Source organism: Delphinus delphis, chromosome 2, assembly GCF_949987515.2.
Source record: "Delphinus delphis chromosome 2, mDelDel1.2, whole genome shotgun sequence".
Classification (NCBI taxonomy): Eukaryota; Metazoa; Chordata; class Mammalia; order Artiodactyla; family Delphinidae; genus Delphinus; species Delphinus delphis.
In genome coordinates, this window is record NC_082684.1 from 12,471,012 (window position 1) to 12,494,254 (window position 23,243).

Sequence of the window (23,243 nt, forward strand, 5' to 3'; positions counted from 1 at the left end):
ACTAAGGACAGAGGCAGGATCGGAAACCAGGCAGTTTGACTCCAGAGTCCGTGTTCTTAACCCTTGAGCTCTTAACTCTTAATTCCTCCTGGCTGGGTGTCTGGATCTGCCCCCAAGCATCAAGAGGCTAGTGGGGACAGCCAGGCAGACAGCAGCTGCTTTCGGGGGCCGCAGCTCCCTGACGGGTAGAACGAGGGCCTCTGTCCATCCAGTCACTATTTGCTGCAAGCTGAGTTTATGCCTGACTCTGGCCTCAGTCCTAGAGCCAAAGATGCAGGGGACACAGCTGTGTTCTCAAGGAGCTCACAGCCTAGTGCAGAAAGACTAGCAAATATTTCTATTAGCTTAACTACAACCTGCTCTGGGCCCAGCACAACCTGTGAATTGGGGTGACTGCCTTAATTGTGGCTTGGGGCAGGGGCGATGTGAGCCAGTTTACCAACTTCATCCTGGACAGCCCCAGCATACTGCCCAGCCCTACCTCCGTCTGCTTTAAAAAAAAAAAAAAAAAAAAAAAGTAATCTGATTCAACCTAGCCCTGGTTGAGCACTGACTCCATGCTAAATCCCCAAAGCCTAATTACTTAACTATTGTGCATGGTAATCTTAGGAAGTGTTTGTTTTCTCTCTCCCCTCGGACAGCCAATGAGCACGATGCGTGGTTGCTAGTAAGCACTGCTCAGGTAGGAGATGCCGCTGTGATTTCTCAGGCAGCACTTTTCTATGCACTGAGCCCTCTGCTTTAGAATGTCCTTCCACTGCCACCTCCTACCCTTGCAGGGTGGGCTCAGATGTCACCTTCTCCCGGGAGGGCACCCTTGCCCTGAACCACGTCGCTCTTTCCTCTGGAGGTATCTGCCATAGGTGACTCTGTCTGTTACTTAAGCCCCCGTCTCCCCTGCGCAGTGCACACGCCCTGACAGCAGAGACTGGGTCCCTTCCAGCTTCAGAGCCTAGTACAGTACAGGCTGTGTAGACAGTCGAGAAACGCACATTGCAATTCATTTCTCACGCAATTACATGAGACCCAGAGCTGAAGCCCCGCCCCGTGCTGACCTACCAAAGGGAGCTGTGGACCCAGAAACTGGTGGTACTTTCCCATGTGCAAGGGGACAAGCCACTGGGCAGAGAGCTCCTTTGCTTCTTGGCCACACAGTGACCTTCTGTTCCCTTCCCAAGGGGGACATCCACTGTCCTTTCAGGAGAAACCGTAAATTATTCCAGCACACTTATTTTTCTTCTTTTTTAGTAAAATGCTATGCTCCAATGGCCTCTTCATAATGGACAATGTTTAATAACAATTTAAAAAACCACCCTTTTCAAGCATTTGACTTTGCGGTGGAGTTGCACGGCTGGATCTCTTCCACGCAAGGCAACACATGGCAATGCTTAATGATTTCCATTTTTAACTCAGGAGGAACGATCCTCAGAGTTCAGGAGGAAGCCGAGCGGGTGCTCTCTGGATTGCGGGAGGCCCGCATGGCGTCAAGAGTGGAGAATCTGGAAGTCAGATGGCCCGGCAAGGAGGCGAGATCGCTAGCAAATGGCCCCGATAGTTTGGATGAGGCAAAACAACAACAACAACAAAACTTTTGATTACAAACAAATCGGTATTAGAAACATACCAAGAAGTGGAGCCCACACAGGTGTTTGCTGTTACAATGGATGGGCATTCCCTGTTCCTCAGGGGGCACCCAGCCAGTGATGGAGTCTGGAACTGCAACGGAAGTCCTCATCTCTAAACTGTCTGTTTCCACCCTGTTTATTCATAATTATGGATAAGGGTATAGGCACACAATTCACACCGTCCAAGTTAAAAACCTTGCTTCCACAGAAGATGTTCAGGGCAGTGAAACTGTTCTGTATGATATTGTTACGGTGGATCCATGTCACTATACGTCTATCAAAACTCAGAATGTACAACACGAGGAGTGACTCCTGATGTAAACTATGGACTTCGGTTAATAAGAATGTGTCCGTATTGGCTCATCAACCGCAAAAAAGGTACCACAGGAATGCAAGGTATTAACAGGGGAAGCTGGGAAGAGGGGAAGTAATATAGGAAATCAATTTTCCCCTCAATTTTTCTGTAAACCTAAAACTACTCTAAAAATAAAGTCTGTTAATTCTCTCTCTCCCTGCCCCCACCATACACCTGTCTCTTCTTGCCGGCTAGGTGACCTTGGACTGGTTACTTAACCTGAGTCTCCTTTTCCTTATCTGCAACATGAGGACACTAAGAGCACCTACCCAAAGGGTTGTTATGAGGAGCAAGTAAGTTAATACACAGAAAGCACCTAGAACAGCGCCTGCCTACAGGACGCTGGTGTTAGCCATGGTTACAGTGGTGCGCCAGGTACCCTTAAATACTTCAATTCATCATGGGATTTAAGGCTTGCAGCAGCCCTATGAGACAGGTGGGAAGTGCTGCTATCCTCATTTTACAAAAGAGAAAACCTGAGGCTTAGAGAGATTATATAACTCGCTACAGGTCATGTGGCTGGCCAGTAACAGTGAGCTGGGACACAATTCCACACATCTGCCTTCCCCATGACAAGCCGTCATCGCCAAGAAGGAAAGAGCTGGTGCGCACTGAGACAGGGTATTGCATGGCTGCCGGAAGTAATCCTATGTAATCTCGTTTGGGGAGGTATTTGTGTGAGAGAGACAGAGAGTGGGGAGGGAGAGGGGCTGCAGGGAAGGGAGGGAGGGGGGATGGGGGAAGATCGACCCCAAATGCCAAGCAGGATCTTGGCAGTGCCAATGCTAGAACCCAGACCCTTGGTCCCCAAGCCACCTGATCCACTGTATTAACATCCCCAACTCCCACCACCCCAAAAAAGCCAGGAGTGGTCGCACTGATGCCAGGGTGCCGTCTTCCTCAGCCTGCACTTGTGATCAGGTTCATGGCTCTGCCAGCCTATCGCTGTTCCAAGGTGGACGGTGACACTTGCCCCAAGGAGCCACCCGGCTGCTTTGGAGGTTGCCCTGCCCAGGAAAGCCCCTCCCCGCTGGAACTCCAGCTGTCGTCTGGGACAGTAACTCATCTGTGATCTCCCTGCCCATAGGGATAAGTTCAATTCTTGCTTTTCCAACGCAGCGCTCGGTTTCACATAACAACCTTCGAACTTGGGATGTGTGCCTTGAAGCAGCCTCTGAACAGACGTTCGTTCAGAATGCAGACACGTCGCGTCATCGCCGGTACCAGCTCACCTCCACACCCACCCAGGCTGATGTACTTTCTGCACCTCTGCTCCCCACACAGGGGCGCCTACAGAGACCCACTGCAGCAGGCACCCGCTCAGGGATCTCACGTCTTCCCGGCCCAGCCTCAACGCTGGCTCCTGTGTGCAGGCTCCTACACCAGCCTCCACCACCCCGTCCCCTCTCCCTGTGGTCTGTACCTCAGCCTTGGCATGCAACAAAAAGGAAGAATAGATCAGAGCCAGGCTGACCACAGAAGATTCTCCACCTAGCACGTGATCTCACAGCTCTGCTCTCCTGAAAAATCTAGCAACCACCTTCAACTTCAGATGCTTCTCAAGCACCTCTCTGCCAGCCCTCCTCGCCCCAGCCTTCCCTCTGTGGACACTATTATGGACTGAATGCATCCCCGCAAAATTCCTATGTTGAAGCACTAACCCCCCAAAGTAATGCTGTTGGAGACGGGGCCTCTGGGAAGTCACTCGGGTTAGACGGGGTCGTGAAGGTGAGCTTTGGGCCTGATGGAGTTAGTGGCCTTATAAGAAGGGCCAGCAGAGGCTTGTTCTCACTCACTCTCTCCTGCCACGTAAGGACACACACAAGCCAGTAAGAGAGTCCTCACCAGAGCCCGATGCTACCGGCACCCTGATCTCAGACTTCCAGCCTCCAGAACTGTGAGAAAATACATTTCTGTTTTATGCCACCCAGTCTACGGTGCTTTGTTATGGCAGCTCAAGCGAAGACACACAGCCACCAGGCCTTTCAAAAGACATATTTGAAAAGCAGCAAAACCAAACATGACAAAGCAAATTCCTCCAATATCAATGGAGGGAACCAAGCTCCTCTCTCCCTTTTCAAACATGAGGCACAGGATGCTGGGCACCTAAATGAATGGGGTGACATGGTAGAGGCAGGACCACTGATTCAATCTCAAACGCGTAGGAAAAGACAGTGTAAGAATGGGGGAAGGCATTCCCATCCCAGCTAGGAAGCCAAAACGTAAACCACCACCTAACTGTCAAGAGACAAGAACCAGTTTTTCTATTCAGAGGCAAGTTCTGCAAGGTATGCCATCCTCCAGCATCCCAAATCTCCAAAAAGATGAAAAAAAAAATGTATTCACAGAAAACAAACAATGTGTGTCAAGATGTTTACTTGTCCTCATAAAATTCAATTGACAAGTAGTTATCTAGTACCTACAATACATGGGCACTGTGTCATCTCTGGGCTAAGCAGATAAAAAAATAATAATGAAAATGGGAGTGAATGTGTGAACATGTATGCGTGTAAGTGCTTGATGGGTATAAACTCATTTAATTCTAACAACCCTATGAAATAAATGCAATTATCACCCCGCTTGCCACCCTCACTTTACAAAAGGAAACACTGAAGCACTATTATGGTTTTAAAAAGCAAACGAGGCTCGCCTTTTATATCCTAGTTGAGGGAGGCAAACAAACAATATAACAATGGATAGGTTTAGTGCCTGTTAAAACCTAAACCAAGAGAACCAGTGACATAGAAGGCCACTTTGGGTTGGGTGATCAGGAAAGGCCAGTGGGAGGTGACAGTCACAAGAAGGGGCCCATCTTAGAAGACTGGGGGCGGGGGCAGGGGGAGAGCATGGTTCCCAGAAGCTCCAAAGGTCAGCCACTGAAGGTGTCCATCACTGGTTCGGACCTCACAGGTCAGAGCCAGGCTCAGCCATCTGTATCTTTCAGAGCCTCCCAGGTGCTTCTCACCTGCGGGCTAGGGGTGAGAATCACCGGTTCCACCCTCAACTGTCTTCAAACACTCCAGTGTCACCACCGAGAAATGTGTGGAAACCCTTTGGGTCCTGATATGGACTGAAGGTTTGTGTCTCTCTGAAATTCCTATGTTGAAGCCCTAACCCCTTAATGTGATGGTGTTTGGAGGTGGGGTCTTTAGGTTTGAGGTTATGAGGGTGGAGTCCCTAAGACAGGATTAGTGCCCTTATAAGAAGAGGGAGAGAAACCAGAGCTCCAGTTCTCTTGCCACCACGTGGGCACACAGCAAGAAGGCAGCCGTCTGCAAGCCAGGAATGGAACTAGCCAACACCTTGATCTTGGGCTTCCCAGCCCCCAGAACTGTGAGAAATAAATGTCTGCTGTTTAAGCCACCCGGTCTGTAATTTTTTGTTCTGGCAGCCTGAACTAAGACAGTTCCCACAGGGTTCAAAGTCACTGCCCCTCATTCCTATTTCATGCATTTTGTAGGGAAGGACCCACTGCCTCTGGAGGAAGATAAAAATAGAAAAATAAAACAAAAACCAAACTCCAATTTTGACCACTGAAGGGTATGGAAAAGTCATTTTTTTTTTTTTTTAGCTTCCCTACATTTCAAAAAAGAAACCAAACCGGTTTTCAAGAAAATCACTATGTTAAACCAAGTGTTAGCCTTCATTCAACATTCAAATACTTGCTGAAAGCCTACGAAGTGTCAGGCAGTGTTCTAGCCCAGTGCCTCCCAGCCTTTGGTGGGCATGGAAGCCGTCCCGGGGATCTCATTAGGATTCTGATTCTGTGGTAGCTCTGGGGCCTGAGACTCTGCATTCCTAACAAGCTCCCAGGTGATGCCAACCACACTGAGCAGCCCGGCTCCAGTCCAGCATCAACCCTGGCTTCAACCTGGAAGCAGCTGGGGAGCTCTGAACAAGTACTGATTTCCAGGCCCCAGCCCCAGACGAAGGCAATCAGACACTCCAGGGTTGGGTCCCGGGCATTGCAAAAGTGCTTCAGTGATTTGAATGTGTGGCCAGGATTAAGAATCACTCTTCTGGGCATAGAGCCGTGAGCAAGGTAGCCCTCAAGGGGAGACAGATGATGAACAAGTAAATTATTTTAGATGGAGATACATGTCATAAAAATAACATAGGGTAACGTGATGCGGTCGGGGGGCACTTACACTGAAGCACAAATAATGAGATGGAAACACCACCAAGATCTGGAGAAATGACCCCAGGCTGAGCAAAGAGCCCACCTTCTACCTCAAGTCTTAAGGGTGACTAGAGCAGGGTCCCATTCGTGTTTTTAGGAAACGAAGCTAAATACTTCTCTGACAGGCGAATAAGAGTAGAAAATAAGACATGGTCCCTCCCTGGAGGTTCTTATGGAAACGTGAACTAACGTTTGTTGAACACCTACTGTGGGCGATGCTTCAGCTCTGGGAGCTGACACAGCAGGAAACTCTTCAAGCCTCATCTTCCCACATCCCTGAAAGACCTCATCTGATGGATCAGGATGGGGGCCCTCTAGCTGGAGGAGAGCGATGCAGAGCAGAAGCTTCAGGGGATGTAAGAACCTTGGGGTTCTTTATGGGTGACTCCTGTAACTGTAGAAAAGACGGCAGCCATTGGCTGCCACCCTGTCACCCCCCTGACACTCTAACGGGAAGGGAGCTCTGGTCCACCGTTGTCACAGCAGCAGCCCCAGAACAGGACGGTTATAAAGCATTGAGGGCCACCTCCTGAAACTGCCCATCCCCAGCTGACTCCCAGGCAGAGTTCTGGGCTGGAGGAGGATGCTTCTGTCCCCTCCCTCCAGAGGCAGAGCCTGTGACTCAGGTCTAAGCCAGTCCAGACCCAACACTCCCCTGGCCACGCAATTGGCTTAGGGAAGTCATGTGACCCAAGCCACGCCCCCAGAACCTCAGGGCTTCTGCAGAACTGCCTCAGCCACCAGCACTCTCCCCCAGCATTTTTGGGTCTGGGAGGACATAAAGCCAGAGTGTGGTCACCACCTCCCCACACCGGCTGACATCTGAGCCCAGAGACAGAAACTGAGTCTCAACACTTCACCTTTGACCTCACGCTTTCAGTGACTAAGCCAATAAATTCCCTTTTTTGCTGAACCCAATTTGGGGAGGTTTTCTGTCACTGCAGCAGAGGCCTGCCTCACCTAGACGCTAAGACTCCAAAGAACTGCATCGGAGTCACTTACTGTCCTCCGAGCCCCGTGGGGCTGCTGCCTGGGGGACCTCTGCCGTCCTCCTGTGTCAGGACTCTGTCCTCTCTACTTGACTGTGAGCTGCTTGATGACAAGGGCGGCCTCTTACACTTGCTTCTGCTCCCCACCAAGTGCCCACTGCAGGGCTGGACACACAACAGCAGGTGTGCGCTACACACCTGTGAAATGGAAAGGAGACTGGAGAGTCTCGTGGTCCGGGGACAAGGAGGCTGGAAGGGGAGTCAGGCTTCAGTCCCACCTGGGCTGGGAGGACAGCGGGGGCAGGTGCACTGGAGCAGGAAGGTCATGAGATCCAGAGTCAGATGACCAAGGGATGCTCCTGCCAGCCAAGAGATCTTGGGAAGTCACTAAACTTTGGAGCCTCGTGTTCCTCATCTTTGCATAAACACTAAGAATTAAAGTGTTTAATATTCAAAAATGCCCTTTCATTCCATCACTTGACCAATATTTACTGAGTCCTTTCTATGTGTAGGACCCTATCCCAGAAACAGTCAACACAAAGGATAATCCAAGTATTACTTACTGTTAAACATTTTGCGGTTTCCCTGCTTCCCTCTCCACAAGGGGGACAAGACCAGTCCTTCCTGCCAAATAGGACTGACTGCTCCATAGTTAGTGGAATAATTTCTGATCAGACTGTATACTGAAGAGACAAGGGCAACAATGGGGCATAGAAGACTCTATCCTAAGAACGAGGCCCCGTCTAAGCCGATGTGCCCAGACTAGGTGGGACAGGAGCCACAGGAGGAGGACACAGCCGGCCCACGATGAGGCCATCAATGAGCTAGAAACCAGTCAAAAATGCACTCACCCTGATTCTTTACCCAGAGTAGCTAAGTCTTCCTTTCATGCATGGTGCTAATTTTAGCCTCTCAAGTGCCTAGAGAGGATGGACCCATAGTTCCTGGCCTTACACATGTTCATGGCTTAGTCCTGCACATGCACCGGCCACTTCTGGCTGATGGAAGCATATGCTGGAGGAGGTGAAAAGACAGGACGGGCACCACTGTCCACTGGGTCACCAAGACAGATGGGAGTTTAATGGGAATCCCAGATGCTTCTCTGCAAGTTCACCCGGTCCCATCTCCATCAAGCAGAGGATGAACCGTTTAGAGGTTTACCAAAACCTCCGTGTCCCAAATGGACTTCTCAGACGGCACCTTGAGGGAAGGGAAGTTGATGGTGTAGAAGACAGGCTCTGAGGGAAGGCCCTGGCCTTCTTCAGTGCATGGAACTAACCAAACATTTCATACCCACAGGCCTAGGTTCCAGTGCCAGCTTCCCCGCTTGTAAGGTTCATGACTTTGAGTGACTCGTGTCTCCTCCCCTAGATGTTTTCCGACCTGTAAAATGCAGATAAGACCTGCCTATGAAAAGAAGACTTGGGAAGACTGCCATCCTAACCTGGTCCCTTGGCCTGGGTTTCTAGTTCCTTTTGCACACAGCCCCATACAGAGCCTTACCAGGTTCTTCCAACAACCCTGCAGTAGGAGGCCAAGTACTATTCTGCCCATATTACAGGTGAGAAAACAGACACCTAAAAAGATTGACTTGCCCGGCAACTTCATAGAAAAGCCAAGTGGTACCCATCTACAGTAAAACCTCATAGGGTCTGCAGGAAAAGGAATTTTTAGGAGGGAATTTACATTCCCACCTCCTACACTGTTGGTGGGAATGTAAACTGGTGCAGCCACTATGGAGAACAATATGGAGGTTCCTTAAAAAACTAAAAATAGAGCTACCATAAGATCCAGCAATCCCATTCCTGGGCACTGATCTGGAGAAAACCATAAATCGAAATGATACATGCACCCCAGTATTCATAGCAGCACTATTTACAAGAGCCAAGACATGGAAGCAGCCTAAAGGTCTACCAACAGGTAAATGGATAAAGAAGATGTGGTATATATACACAATGGAGTATTACTCAGCCATAAAAAAGAATCAAATAATGCCATTTGCAACAACATGGATGGACCTAGAGATTATCATATTAAGTGAAGTAAGTCAAAGACAAATATCATGTGGTATCACCTATATGTGGAATCTTCAAAAATGATACAAATGAAATTATTTACAAAACAGAAATAGACTCACAGACACAGAAAACAAATTTATGGTTATCAAAGGGGATAGCGGGGTGGGGGTAAATTAGGAGTCTGGGATTAACAGATACATACATTACTGTACATAAAATAGGTAAACAAGGACGTACTGTACGGCACAGGGAACTATACTCAATATCTTGTAATAACTATAATGGAAAAGAATCTGAAAAAGAATAGATATGTATGTATAACTGAATCACTCTGCTATACACTTGAAACACAACACTGTAAATTAACTATACTTAAATTTAAAAAAATAAGAAAACCTCATAGTTCCCAAAGAGCTTTTGAAAGCATCATCCCACTGAGTCCTTCTCACAAAGACCCCCAAGTTAGGGAACCAGAGCTAAAACCTAGGACTGGCCTGTGTGAGGCCCGGGCAGCTTCTCCTCACTGGCCCGTACAGGCTCTGAGAAGAAACCTCCACCCATTTAAGCAAAGCCTGCATCTGGCAGGAGAACAGACGAGATGTCATCCCTGGGTCCCTACAAGCCTCTGACCGCCTGGAGAAGTCTGAAGAGCCCATCGAACCACCTCCCAGGGTGAGCAGAACCCATCTACCAGGCTGCACTGCTACCTGGAACTCCTCTTCCAGAGAAGGGACCCCAGCGACCCAGCGTGTCCCACCCCTGCAGCGACCCTGGGTGGAACGACCCTGGTGAGACATCCCAAAGTGCCCTCTGCCAGAGCAGCAGGGTTTGTGTCCCTGAAGCTCCATCAGATGGACACAGAGGGCAAAAGGGAAAGAAAACGAAGACACCCAGGCGAACAAAACTGCGGGAGCTGGGGCGGAACACTGAGCCTTTAGGAGCATCGTGAGAACAAAAAATGAGAATTTCAAACTCTGAAATGTGATCTTTTCAGTTGTTGGATAAAGAAAGTACTGGAGTTGCTTAGCAGCACGACTGATTAACGTCTGTACGTTACCTTTCAACACCTTATAGCTACCCTTTCCTACTCAGGGTCACAAAACCACCTTTTCTCAGCTCTGGCTATAATTGTCCACGTACGCGCCATCTCCAGACCCTGCCAAGTGCCTTAGGGAAGAATCTCTCTCTTACCCGGATCTGTGCAGTTCTTAGCTGTCTGAGTCCCATTCACTGGTGCCATCAGCCTTCTACTTCTCCATGTGTCTGGTAAAACATGTTTGCTGGCAGAAGCTGTTTTGTGCCCTGGATTGGAAAATAAGTCACAAACACCATTAGATCAACACGGCGCCTGCATCCTCCCAATGGCCTTACACGCCTGTATCCAGCTATGTCAGCAACAGCCCTGTTTGATTATTTAGAGCCATCTGTAGGGAGTGATACAATGACTGGAAGCACAGTATCACCTGCTCACCTACAGTAATCTGCTTCCTAGATCTAGTTCATTGTTTCTAGTCCCAGAGTGGTCAGCATGTGATCTGACCTTGGCCAAGATTGCTCCAGTCTCAGCCCTTCACAGGTGCAACAAAGGGTTTAGATAGGTGACCATGAAGTTCTTAGCCAGTAAACATGCTCAGGCGTTCCTGCCCTGAAGGATAAAGTCAGCAAACAGGTGGAGAAAGTTGATGGGGGCTGGCCCGCAGCTTCTCACCCTTGAATGTGCACACACATCACCTGGGAACCTTGTTGAAATGCAGATTCTGATTCAGTAGGTCTGGCCCACAACCCAAGATTCTACACTAACAAGCTCCCAGGTGACACTGATTCTGTTGGTCCAAGGGCCGTATTGAGTAACAAGGGAGATCCTAAAGGCCTTCTCCTAAAGGCCTTCCTGATCCAGCAAATAAAAATGATTCTCACTTTAAGACCTTTAAAGTATTCATTTACCTCTCCTGATGCGCACACTACTTCAGCTGGATAATAATACCTCTTCTATAATGCCGACATCTAGGAGCCTCTAGGTATTTTGTTATTTCTTGTAATTGAGGGAGAACACCCACCAACTTGCCCAATTGCAAAGCACCAGGTACTAAGGTGTTCAAATAACCTTTCTGCATTTCTGTTGGGAAGGGCCAGTTTTTGACCTTTTATCCTCAAATCACATAGTTTGGGTTTTGAAAGCCAGTATTGAAGAGTTAAGTCAAGTTTCACCTGATTTTTATCAATATGAACCTCTCTAAATTGTCCCTAACTGCTCAAGAAGGTACCATCTGCTTTATTCCCCATGTCCAGGTTGCTAAATCATGCCATTTCATTTTTTTAAATGTTAGACAGTAATTGGGGAAAAAGCATATATACATAAGTATACACACACACATATATGTATAACCGAATCACTTTGCTGTACAGCTGAAACTAACACAATATAAATCAACTATACTTCAATTAAAATTTTTTTAAATAGTTTCTAGAGGACATTCAAAACTAAAATAGAATACTAAAAAAACAATACTAGAAGGTCCACAGCATCCAGCTAAAAATGGGAATGTTAGCCACCTGAATGTCTTCTGAAGCTCCCACCTAGGCTCACATCCGCCACTCCCTTCCCTAAACATATTTTTCGTAAGTTTCTTTTTCTCTCCATCTTAAATTTGTATATCCTAAGCAACTCCCAAATCCCTCAGTCTCTCCTTGGATGAAGGAGTGTGGATAGTGGTTCCAGGCACAAGCTGGTCCCGCGGAGATTAAGAGGAGTTGAGAAGCGATGCTGAAACACAGCAGCAACCTCCCGAGGGGACAGACTGCCCACATTTTTAGGGTTTGGAGAGGACGCGTCAGGACACCCAGGGCGCCCCTTTGGCAGGGGCGAGGGGAGAGCTGAGGCTCAGTTCGCAGCCTCAGAATCTGGGTTTTCGAGGGACGCGGAGAACAACCTTCTCTGCTCTGCAAAATGGAAATTGGTCCACTTAGTCTCGTCCGCCCCAGTCCAAGAGAATCCACACCTGGATCCCGACGCTGCGCTGCCCACACTCCCTGGGCACCCCAGGGACAGACCTCTGGCGCCGAGGGGGCCAGTGGTTCAGGTTTTCGCCTTAGTAACACAGACCTGCAGCCGCGTTCTGAGGCCCCAGGGGCCGCGCGCAGCTCAGGGGAACAGGCACCACAGCTCAGAGAGTCGATATCAGCTCTCCTGGGTGCGCTCTACCTGCCTGGTGGGTAAGGGACTGGATGAACCCTGGGGGCCAACCTGACTGGGAAGGAAAGGAAGACCTCTCGGAGCTGCCCCGCGGCTTTCCAGCCCAAGCCCCCCAACTCCCGGGGCAGGCCCGCACCAGTACCTACCCCAGCTGCCAAAGAGACCAGACGCACAGCACACCAGCGCCAAAATCGCGCACACGAAGCCAACTTGCTGCCACAGCATCTCTCGTCTCCTGCGAACTTTGCGCGGCCGCGGGGGGCCGCGGAGCGCCATCCCGGAGCGCCTGGATGCAGTCTCTGGCAGAGGATGGGGAGCCCCACTGGCCGGAGTGCTATCTGTGGCGGAGCGGCGTGGACTGGAGCGGGCGACGCGAGTCTCAGAGGCGAGGGGCTACGGGCCAAAGCTTCATGGCCCGCGGGCGAGCTCGGCGGGGAAGCCCAGAGGGGAGAGAGGAGGTGCAGGCGCGCGGCGCGGCCGGAGCTCAGAGTCCCGCGCGCGGCGTGCGCGCTCCGCTCACCGTGGCTCCGTGGCGAGGAGGCGACGCCGGCACGGTGGCGCTGGCGGCCCTGGCTCGCAGGGCTGGCGCAGTCCTGGCGCTGGCGCCCCTTACCTGCCCGCTCAGCCTCGGCGCCCTCGCCCGGCCGCAGCCCCGGTAGCACTCAGTGTGCCCCCGCGCCCTGCGCCGCCGCTCGCACTCGCAGCATCCTCCCCCTCCAAGTTTGGCGGCGGTAGCCGGCCAGCGATGTTTCCCTGCTTCCCGGCGAGCCGAGCCCCGGCGGCCCAGTGCGCTCAAATGGGGAGGCAGGCGGGACGCGCGGGACCTGCAACCCTCGCCTCGAGCAGCCTCGACGACGGCCCTCCGGGGGCGAGCTCTCCCCGGGAACTTTCTCTCCGGCTGCCAGCGCCTGCGTCTGCGAGGCCGTGGCGCCTCCCCCCCACAGCTCTCGCCTCCCCTCCTGCCCGCCTCTCACCCCCCACCCCCCGCCTCCCCAGCACGTGTACTCCTCCCCTAGGGCGCACTCGCCCGGGCGCTCCTCCCTTCCCCCGTGAGGCTCAACCACTGACCCACACAATCACCCTCCTTCTCCCTTTTTCTCTCCCCACCGCCCCTATGGAGCCGAAACAAGCCCTTCTCTAACCCTCCGAGGCTGCTGCAGAGAGGAACGGGTTATGGCACCGCAGGGACTCTGGGAACAAGGGTTTCTGTAGAGCGATCGCTCTAGTCCGGGCTCTGCACGACCCCCGAGGCGACCCGAGGCCCCCACGACCCCCGCCCCCGGGGCGGGGGATGCACGAGAAGATTAATTGCTCGAGCAGAGCTAACAAACAGGCTTGCACCAAGCCGACGAGCGCCCGCGCCCCCAGGGCCGGCTCCTCCGGGGCTCTCGGGGCGGGCTGGGGAGCCGGCGGCGGGGCGCTACGGCGACCTGCACAAAGCTGGAGAGCCGGCAGAGAGAAACCCGAGAGTTCTGCGCCCCACGGGGCTTTCTGGGTTTTGTTTTGTTTTGTTTTTCCTCCTTTTCTCTGATCGGCTCTCTAGTGTAAAACCACTTTAAAAATGGGGCAGGAGGGAGAATTTCAGAAGAGCAGCAGCTGAGTTGTAATCCAGGTGCAAGCAGGTGGTGGGGACCTTTAGCGGAAGGGCCTCAGCCCAGAGGGTTTGTGACTACCCTGGGAATGATTTCCTTCCCTGGCCAACTCATCAAGCCCCTAGTTAGGGCCTGCTAGGGTTTAGTCCGCTTAAAATCCTTTTTGGAACAAGGCCAGCTCTGTTTAATTAAATAAATACACACCCACTGTGTGCGGGATTAATGCCAAGTGCCAGCCAGAGAACAAAACAACCAAAAAATGTGTAAGATCCAGTTCCTGGCTTCAAGGAACCCCAAAGCAAAGGGGAGCCAGACCCTTAGATAAATGCCTGTTTAATAGGGTCAGTTCTAAAAGTCACTGTTTTTGCAGAATGTGTGTTATTCCATCACTACTCAAAATGTGGTCCACAGCAGCATAAGCATTGCCTGGGAGCTTGCAAGAAATTCAGGCTCTAAGTTTCCAGCCCAGACCTACTGAGTCAGAACGTGCATTTTTAACAAGACCCCCTGGAGATTTGTGTGCACGTTCAAGTGTCAGAAGCACGGCCCTTTCAAATCTGTCTCAATGCTTCTGGTGGGGCACCATCTTCACAGTTCCTCTTGGACTGACCAAGCAGGGAGAATTTTGCTTGTGCTAGCCTGGCATAGTGACACAGGTGAGAGGTACCCGGAGGACCAGGGGAAGGAGAAGATTCACTAATTATTTTCAGTAGTCCTGTTTCAGTAGTCCCATGGATACTGAAGGCATGAACACAAGACTAATTGCAGTAGAAACCCCTAGAGGAAATGAAATGGAAAAGGCCGGGCTTGCCCTTGTGTAGAACAGCTCAGGATTCTGTTTTGTTTGTAGAGCAGCCTTACCATCGAGGATCTCCCTCTATATGGGTGACCTCTACCAAGCCTACCTGCCGGTGACAAAAAGGGCACTTTTCATATGTTTGAAGAATTTTCTTCTTATTGACCAGGCTGTACAAGGATTGCTATTTATCAATAACAAATAAAAGACCACAGAACAGTGTTAAATGGGCATTTGGAAAGCTAGCCAAGAGCCCTTGGCATTGTATTTTCACCAAAGGAAAAAGTTAAAGCAATAATATACTATTGTCCCGCCGTAAGACAGCATTTGGGTCACATTGGTTAAAGCGTCTCTAATGAACAAAATGGCATCTTATTATACATGCACCCCAATGTTCATTGCAGCACATTTACCATAGCCAAGACATAGAAGCAACCTAAATGCCCACTGATAAATGAACGTATAAAAAAGATGTAGTATATTTATACAATGGAATATTACTCAGCCATAAAAAATGAAATAATGCCATTTGCAGCAACACAGATGGACCTGGAGATTATCATACTAAGTGAAGAAAGCCAGGCAGAGAAAGACAAATATTTTATGATATCACTTATATGTGGAATCTAAAAAAATAATACAAATGAACTTATCTACAAGACAGAATTAGACCCAGAGACATAGAAAACAAAATTATGGTTACCAAAGGGGAAAGGGGGGGGGAGGATAAATTAGGAGTTTGGGATAAACATATGCATACCACTATATATAAAATAGATAACCAACAAGGATCTACTGTATAGCACAGGGAACTATACTCAATATATTGCAATAACCTGTAAGGGAAAAGAATCTGAAAAAGAATATATATATCAATATATATATACATATATATGTGTGTGTATATATGTATATATATGCATATGTGTATAACTGAATCACTTTGCTGTACACCTGAAACTAATACAACATTATAAATCAACTATACTTTAATTTAAAAAACTTATCGAAGCTTAAAAAATGGCATCTTATTACTAGGATTTAGTATTTTCCTAAAACTTTTGTCCATGGAGCTCATGTAGGGCTGGCAAAAATAGACATTTCTGAATCCAAAACCGGCCAAAGGAGTCATCAAGTGTCTGTCTTGAAACATTTAGCCAGCTCTTTAATAGAACGTTTCTTTGACATCTTTCACCTGCTCTCAGTTAATAGTTAGAACCTTGGAATAATTTCACATGCACAAATGGATTCCTTTTATCTGACAGTTTAAAAAGCAATTCATTTGAAATTGTACTTTTTGCTTCATTTAAATACTGCCCGTTACCAAATAGCCTTTGCTGCAGCTCTAATGACTCACCCGGCAGAAGAGAGAATTGGATTTTATGTACCTTTCAGATTCAAAGCATCCAGGAGCATTTCCTAAGCAAGGCCATGGAGACGAGTGGAAAGCGCATTTCGGGGTTTATCTTAGCCTAGTTGTGGCTTCAGTGACATTGGATTCTGAGTATTTTCTGTGATGTGACATAGTAGGAGACTGTCCACATGACCAGTTTTCAATATTTTGATAGGAAGGCTCAGTCTGTGGAGATAGGTACACTACATGTTTTCTTAAGTATTCATTCCTATGACATGAAGAGCCTCACCATTTAATTCATCTTCTTACTCGGTTTGTTTCGAGTTTACTTAAACGACCTTCTCCATGAATTGTAATTCCTCCTGCTGTGTCTTCCAGATAGCTGTATCAGTTGGCACCACCTAGGGCAGCAGTTCTCAAACTTGACCATGCTTTAGAATCCCCTGGAGGGCTTCTTAAAACTCAGATTGCTAAGCCCCACCCCAGGGTTTCAGCTTCAGTAAGTCCGGGGTGGGGCCTGAGAATTTGTATTTCTAACAAGTTCCCAGGTGAAGCTGATACTACTGGTCCAGGAGCCACATTTTGAGAACCACTGGGCTAGGTTATGCTGTGGTAACCACAAAAAAACAGTAAAACAACAAAAGTTTGCTTCAGGGTAGCAGAATATTCGACTCCAAAACGTGCTACTTTGGCATAAGGATTATTTTGAGCTGAAGGCAAATAAGAAGAAGCAAATACAAGAAAAACGTCCCCTATTTGCCTAAATGCAGGAAATAAATCTGTAGAGATTATTCCCCTCTGCTCTGTGCCAGGAAGGACAGAAGTTAATCACTGGTGACAACTCTAGATCCTTACCAGGGACAGCACCAGAGGAATCTATCTACAAACTTTGCTAAAACTCGCCCTTATCCGCCATTGATCTCCCTTTATATTTGCCTTCTCACAATTTGCCACCCGTGGAAGCGCAAAGTCTTTTTCCTTTGTCTTCTCACCTTCTCTAAAGATGTACTTTTACTTTGTTAAAATGCTATATAAGCCCAAATTCTTCCCACCCCTTTGAATTATTCATTACTGGGTAATCCCATGTGTATGCACAAGGCACAGGTGAATAAACTTCTGTTTGGTTTTCTCTTGTTAATCTGTCCTTTGTTGGTCTAATTTACAAGGCCCCAGCCAATGAACCTAAGATAGATGGAGGGAAAATAGTTTTCCTCCCCTCCATTTCTTGTCTATCAAGAGGTGTGTCTTGAGGGAAGTTACTCACGTTCTTAGGAACAGCCACAGTCTCAGATATTGCTGCTCGCCATGCAAGAGGGAGGAGAGCCCACTGGAGGGTCTTGAGCTGGCAGCTGAGGACCCTGGGCTCTGCGCACCGCTGCTCACCACTCATTGGCCAAAGCCAGGCACGTGGCCCCAGCAACATGGGCAGGTCTGGAAGTGCGCTTCTTCCACTGCAGGCTGAACTCTGCACTCTGCAGTGGGCAACCCCCATGACAACCACACCAGGGCAAACCTCATCCCACTTCCTTGCTTTCTGGGACCTTTCTTGGCCACCCCTTCCCCCTCCCTGGTAGAGTTGGTCCAGCTTGTTCCAAAGCCCCTGACGTGCATCTCCGTTATAGCAATTACATCACGTGGTCTTGTGAAATGGGAGAGAGTATCTGTCTCCTCCTGGCCAGTGAGGACCTCAAGGACCTGCTGTCTTTTCTGCAGCTCTGAAACACAGTGCCCAGCACATTAGGTGCTTAATAAATGACGTATATATAGAATGAATGAATAAACACATTTTGGTTACAATGTGAAGAAGGTAAAAAATACTTGTCCCTGTTAGGAGGTGCCCCCTCTCACCATCACTTCAGCACCACCCCAAGGTCCCATTCATCTTCACTGTCAAGGTTACCAGTGACCTGTGGAGACATCTCAGCAGAACTGGACACTCTTGAACATACCCTTCTTTTTTTTTTTTAATATTAAGAAAGACAAACTTTGTAATGATTAATAGATTCATTTAAACAACAGTACATATAGTCATCATTGCCAGACTTAATATGAGATGTTAAATGTTTGATCCAATTTTCCTTCCCGGATAAGTTTTTCTTTCCTATCTCTGTCGGTTTTGAAAACATAATACCAGAAGAGGAGGGGCCCAATTCCAAACAGAGCTCCTAAAAGTGAGGTCTTGGGAGTGGGTCTGAAATTGGGATAGATATTTGCTGGTCTTGCATAGGTCCAACGAATCAATGCAGGATCTTTGATGACCCCATGACGGCTGGGGTCGTTGTACTGAAGCAGGTACTCGCATTTAAGCCGGGATCTTATGGCCAAACACTCAGCTTGTGCCTTCCGAGTTTCCAGAGATATGTCGTATTCAGCTGGGTCGAGGGTAGTGGGCAGGGTCGCCAGGTGCGACGGCTTGTACTTGGGGAACGACATCTTGGCGACCCGGCGCACAACTGCGCCTAAACACACCCTTCTTAAAACAGTCACATCCTTAACTTTTTTAACAGTGTGTGCTTATGGTTTTTCTCTTCCTTCTCCAACCGGCTCTTCCCTCGGCCCTCTGTGCCTCTATTCTAGGCCCTCTTTTCTTCTCTCTTTACACCCCTCTTCCCAGGAGAGCTCATCAATTCTCTGGCTGGAGTTATTTGCTCTCCGCTGCTGACTCGTAAGTGTGTATCTGGAAATGGAGTCTTTTCGGGAATTCTGACCCCCACGTCAGGAATCTGAGGCTGATCCTCGTCTTCCTGCCTCTCCCCCACTTCCTTCCAGTCTATCGTCACTCAGGCCTCAGGTTTGTCCCCTTATTGCCATCCTCATTATCACCTGTGGCTCCATGCCTCACCTGCACCCTTCGGCAGCCTTCTTAACTAGTGTCTGTAACCCCAGTCTTTCCATCACATTCCTTCCTCCAACCAGCAGCTAGGGTAAAAGGGAAAATCCGGTCATGTCCCTTCCTCCCATAAAAGCTTCAGAGACTCCCTGCTGCTCTCAAGCTAGACTTCCAGCTCCCGAGCTTGACATATAAGATCCTGCGTGATCTAATCAGTACTTTCACCATTGGCTGCACATTCAAGTCGCCTGGGGAGCTTTTAAACCACCTGGGGGCTGGAACTGGGCATTGGTATTTTATCCAAGCTGCAGCCAAGTGTGTTCTCTCTACCCTGCTCCCGACCCTCCCAGCTCCTCCAGCCCAATCTTTCATTATTCCCTTCCTTTCACTCCAGGCTCCAGCCACTCAGAATCTCTTTTAGGCTCTTTCTTGCTCTTCAGAGGTGACCCTTGCTTCATTTTCCTTGAACAGTCTTCCCACCTCCAAAGCCCCCTTTGTCTGGTGGTATGGACTGAATGTTTGTGTCCCTACAGAATTCACATGTTGAAACCTACTGTCAAATGTGATGGTGTTAAGAGGTGGGGCCTTTGGGAGGTGATTAGGTCATGAGGGTGGGGCCCTCATGGATGGGATTAGCACCCTTATAAAAGGGACCCCCCAGAGAGCTCCATCTCCCCTTGTGAGGACACAGCAAGAAGACAGCCATCTATGAACCAGGAAGTGGATCCCATCAGACGCTGAATCTGGTGGCACCATGATCTTGGACTTTCCAGCCTTCAGAACTCTGAGAAATAAATTTCCGTTGTTTATAAGCCACCCAGTCTGGGTATTTGTGTTATAGCAGCCTGAACTAAGACACCTGGCTAACTCTTTCTGTTGCTTCCAATATTAAAGGAGATATCATTTCCTCTGGGAAGCCTTCCAGGAGCACAGAAGTCTGAGTTAAGAGCCCCCTCTTCTATATTTTCATGGTGGCTTGTACTTCTATCAAATAATTCATCATGCTGTATTGTAATTGCCTATTTCCTTGTGTATAGTTTCCAGCAGACTCTAAGCTCTGTGGGGACAGGAACCATGTCTCCCCTGCCCACATCTCCCCTCACTGGATTTAGCAGGTCCTCAGCAAATACTTACGGAAGGAAGGGACAAGCATACCTGTTCCACATTCAGCAAATAGGGCTTGATCTGTTAGGTTTCTCCCACTGGCATCTGCCGTATGCAGTGTGTTCACCATCTTGTGTCTTTTGGTCCCCATAGTAGCCCTGGGGAACAGGCAGAGCCAGAATTAGCATCTGCATTTTACGGACGCTTCAGGAAGCTGAGGCTCCTGACAGTTACGTGGCCCACTTGAGTTTGCAAAGGAGTTAGAGGTACAGCTAGGATTTGAACCTGGTCTTCTGCCCCTTAGCCATACCCTTCACCAGCCACACCACGCTACAGCTACTCGTTCTGACAGGTGTGCTAACTAGCTCTTTGGGTGGAGATAGAAGGCTATATATGATATCCCTGTTTCCTTCCTGGTCATCTCCTGGTTACTGACTGATGGTGGGAACTCTCGGCCAAGGCCAACTAGCAGAGGAAAGATGCTCAAACAGGCTGAGCCTGGGGGTTCCCTGACATCAAGTTATGCAGCTGCTCTATGTTTTGTAAATCTGATTCTCAGATTTCTTGGATTTAAACAAGGGAATGACCCATCCCTTTGCTCACCATGTATTGAACACCTAACTGTAGAGCACTTTACCCTTATATAACTTACCACACCATAAGCCTATGAAGAATGTTATCAGTTAAAGACTAACCTACTGTGGAAAAGAAATCCAGCACTAGAATGTCATAGAGAACAAGCAGTTTCCTTTATGCAAGAGTCCCCATAGAGCCATCCAGGTTTGTAAGGCAGCTCTACTACCCATCACTCAGAGACCCAGGCTCCTGGCCTGTGGTGGCTCTGTCATCATCTAGGGCATTCTCATCATCTTCACAGTCAAAGCTGGTTCAGCTGGGCTTCCCTGGTGGCGCAGTGGTTGGGAGTCCGCCTGCCGATGCAGGGGACGCGGGTTCGTGCCCCGGTCCGGGAGGATCCCGCGTGCCGCGGAGCGGCCGGGCCTCTGAGCCATGGCTGCTGAGCCTGCGCATCCGGAGCCTGTGCTCCGCAACGGAAGAGGCCACAGCAGTGAGAGGCCTGTGTATCGCAAAAAAGAAAAAAAAAAGCTGATTCACCAGCACGCCTGGGTTTCAGCCCACAGGACAGAGGAGGAGAGCACAAGGCAGGAACACCCAATGTCAGAAGTCCCACCCCCAGCCTGTGTCACTGCTCACAGTCCATTGGTGGAAATTTAGTCACATGACCACGCCTACCCAAGAAAGGTTGAAAATGCCTACCTGAGCATACTGTGCCCTGGAGAATCCTGTTACTGTGGAAGCAGAGGAGGAGGGATTTGGATGGGCAACTATCAGCCTCCACCACAGATGTGAAACTGTGACTTAAGGAGACTAAGTGGCTTGGCCAAGATCCCCAGGGTAATAAGTCACAGTCCAAGCCTCCACTCCAAGGTGCAGACCCCCGAGGGCACCCACTGCCCCTCTGATCGCTTGGAGCTTGTCAGTCTGAGAGTAGAAATAAGGCAGGTAGGGCTTACCACAAGGGACAGTAGGAAGGGCTCTTTGGCGAGGGACATGGCTCATAGGTGTCTCCACTTTAGACCCTTGCTGATGTTCTGCTGTTGGATTGGCCTCTCCACGCTTACTATGAAACATGACATTGCACAAAAGCCCGATTTTCCTTTATAATTGGTGTATGAGCGGCCAAAGGCTACGGCAGCTTGGCTTTGTTTTTCCGTGAAAGGGCTCTACTTTGTTTTCACATTTCTTGGTTTCTTTCTAATGGCTCAGGCAGTGAGGTGGATGGACCTAGAGTCTGTCATACAGAGTGAAGTAAGTCAGAAAGAGAACATCAAATACCGTATGCTAACCCATATATATGGAATCTAAAAAAAAAAAGAAAAAAGGTCATTTAGAACCTAGGGGCAAGACGGGAATAAAGATGCAGACCTACTAGAGAATGGACTTGAGGATATGGGGAGGGGGAAGGGTGAGCTGTGACAAAGTGAGAGTGGCATGGACACATATACACTACCAAACGTAAAACAGATAGCTAGTGGGAAGCAGCCGCATGGCACAGGGAGATCAGCTCGGTGCTTTGTGACCACCTAGAGGGGTGAGATAAGGAGGGTGGGAGGGAGGGAGACGCAAGACAGAAGAGATATGGGAACATATGTATATGTATAACTGATTCACTTTGTTATAAAGCAGAAACTAACACACCATTGTAAAGCAATTATACTCCAATAAAGATGTTAAAAAAAAAAAAAAAGCCCTGGCCTCTCTGCATCTCTGGAGGGGCCTGAATACATGCGTAGAAATGACCGTCATGCCAGGAGAAAAATGACAAGGGCGGGGAGAGAGAGACAGAGAAAGCATTGGAGGAGATTGTCATCAAAGGGAGAGTGATTCCGCCACAAGGGGAATTAGTAAATGCCTCTGGGACTGTCGGGACACACGTGTCTCCAGCTCAGGGGCACTGTCGGCAAGTCACTCCCCACCAGTAGACAATTTAACACAGCGAGCGTCCTTCTAGGCCCGGCTTTGTTGGGGAGGGTGTTACATTTCGAGTTTTAATGAGGAAGTTTCACTTTGCCCACTTCAGAGGCTTCTGTACAAACGCTCCTGCTAATTCCCACTCAAGGGAGAGCCATGGGGAAGACAGGGGAGGACCAAGGTCTAAGAACTGAAATGGAATACTTTGAACATGGGCTACTGCCCGGGGAACCTGAGTAGCTCCCCATGGCATCTGGGCAGAAATTCGGCCCCATTGTCCAGAAAGTGTGGGCAGTCAGCTCAGGCAGCTGTCTGTGGGGAGCTGGCCAGAGCCCAGGCCAGGGCTTGCTGGACATACAAACTCTTGTCCCCAGCCAGAGAACTGGGTGTCCTTTGGCTCAGTTACCCAGATAACATCAGAAACTTGGAGACAGGAAATTGAACAACCACAAGCAGTTTCGACCCCTCGGGAAGGATGTCTGAGTCTCCATAAATGTCCACAGGAGCCCAGCGCCTGGCTACAGCAACTCTAGCGGCCCCCAGACCTCACTGGCTCGGCACCGCTGAAGTTTATTCTTCACGCAAACGAAGTCCGAATTGGGCGTAGAGGCAGGCAGCTCTTCTCCAAGCGGTTAGTCAGAGTTCCTGGTCCCTTCCCTCTCGTGGCCACGCCATCTTCAGCACTGGGCCTCCAGGGGAGCCAAACTCATCTGCGCT

The 23,243-nt window shown here is 49.2% G+C and overlaps 1 protein-coding gene and 1 pseudogene across 2 annotated transcripts in view; both read right to left on the reverse strand.

Annotated features, from left to right (window-relative positions):
* Positions 1-12,636, reverse strand: part of SLC24A4 (solute carrier family 24 member 4) — a 171,676-nt gene extending 159,040 nt beyond the window's left edge. For both annotated transcript variants that reach the window (XM_060003346.1, XM_060003345.1), the window contains exons 1-2: positions 12,507-12,636; positions 10,359-10,469 (exon numbers count right to left, since the gene is read on the reverse strand). In XM_060003346.1, the coding sequence (XP_059859329.1) occupies positions 10,359-10,469; positions 12,507-12,636 (241 nt within the window). The remainder of the gene's footprint in view (positions 1-10,358; positions 10,470-12,506) is intronic.
* Positions 12,637-18,145: 5,509 nt separating this feature from the next.
* Positions 18,146-18,535, reverse strand: LOC132419443 (NADH dehydrogenase [ubiquinone] 1 beta subcomplex subunit 4 pseudogene; annotated as a pseudogene).
* Between the last annotated feature and the right edge of the window lie 4,708 nt (positions 18,536-23,243).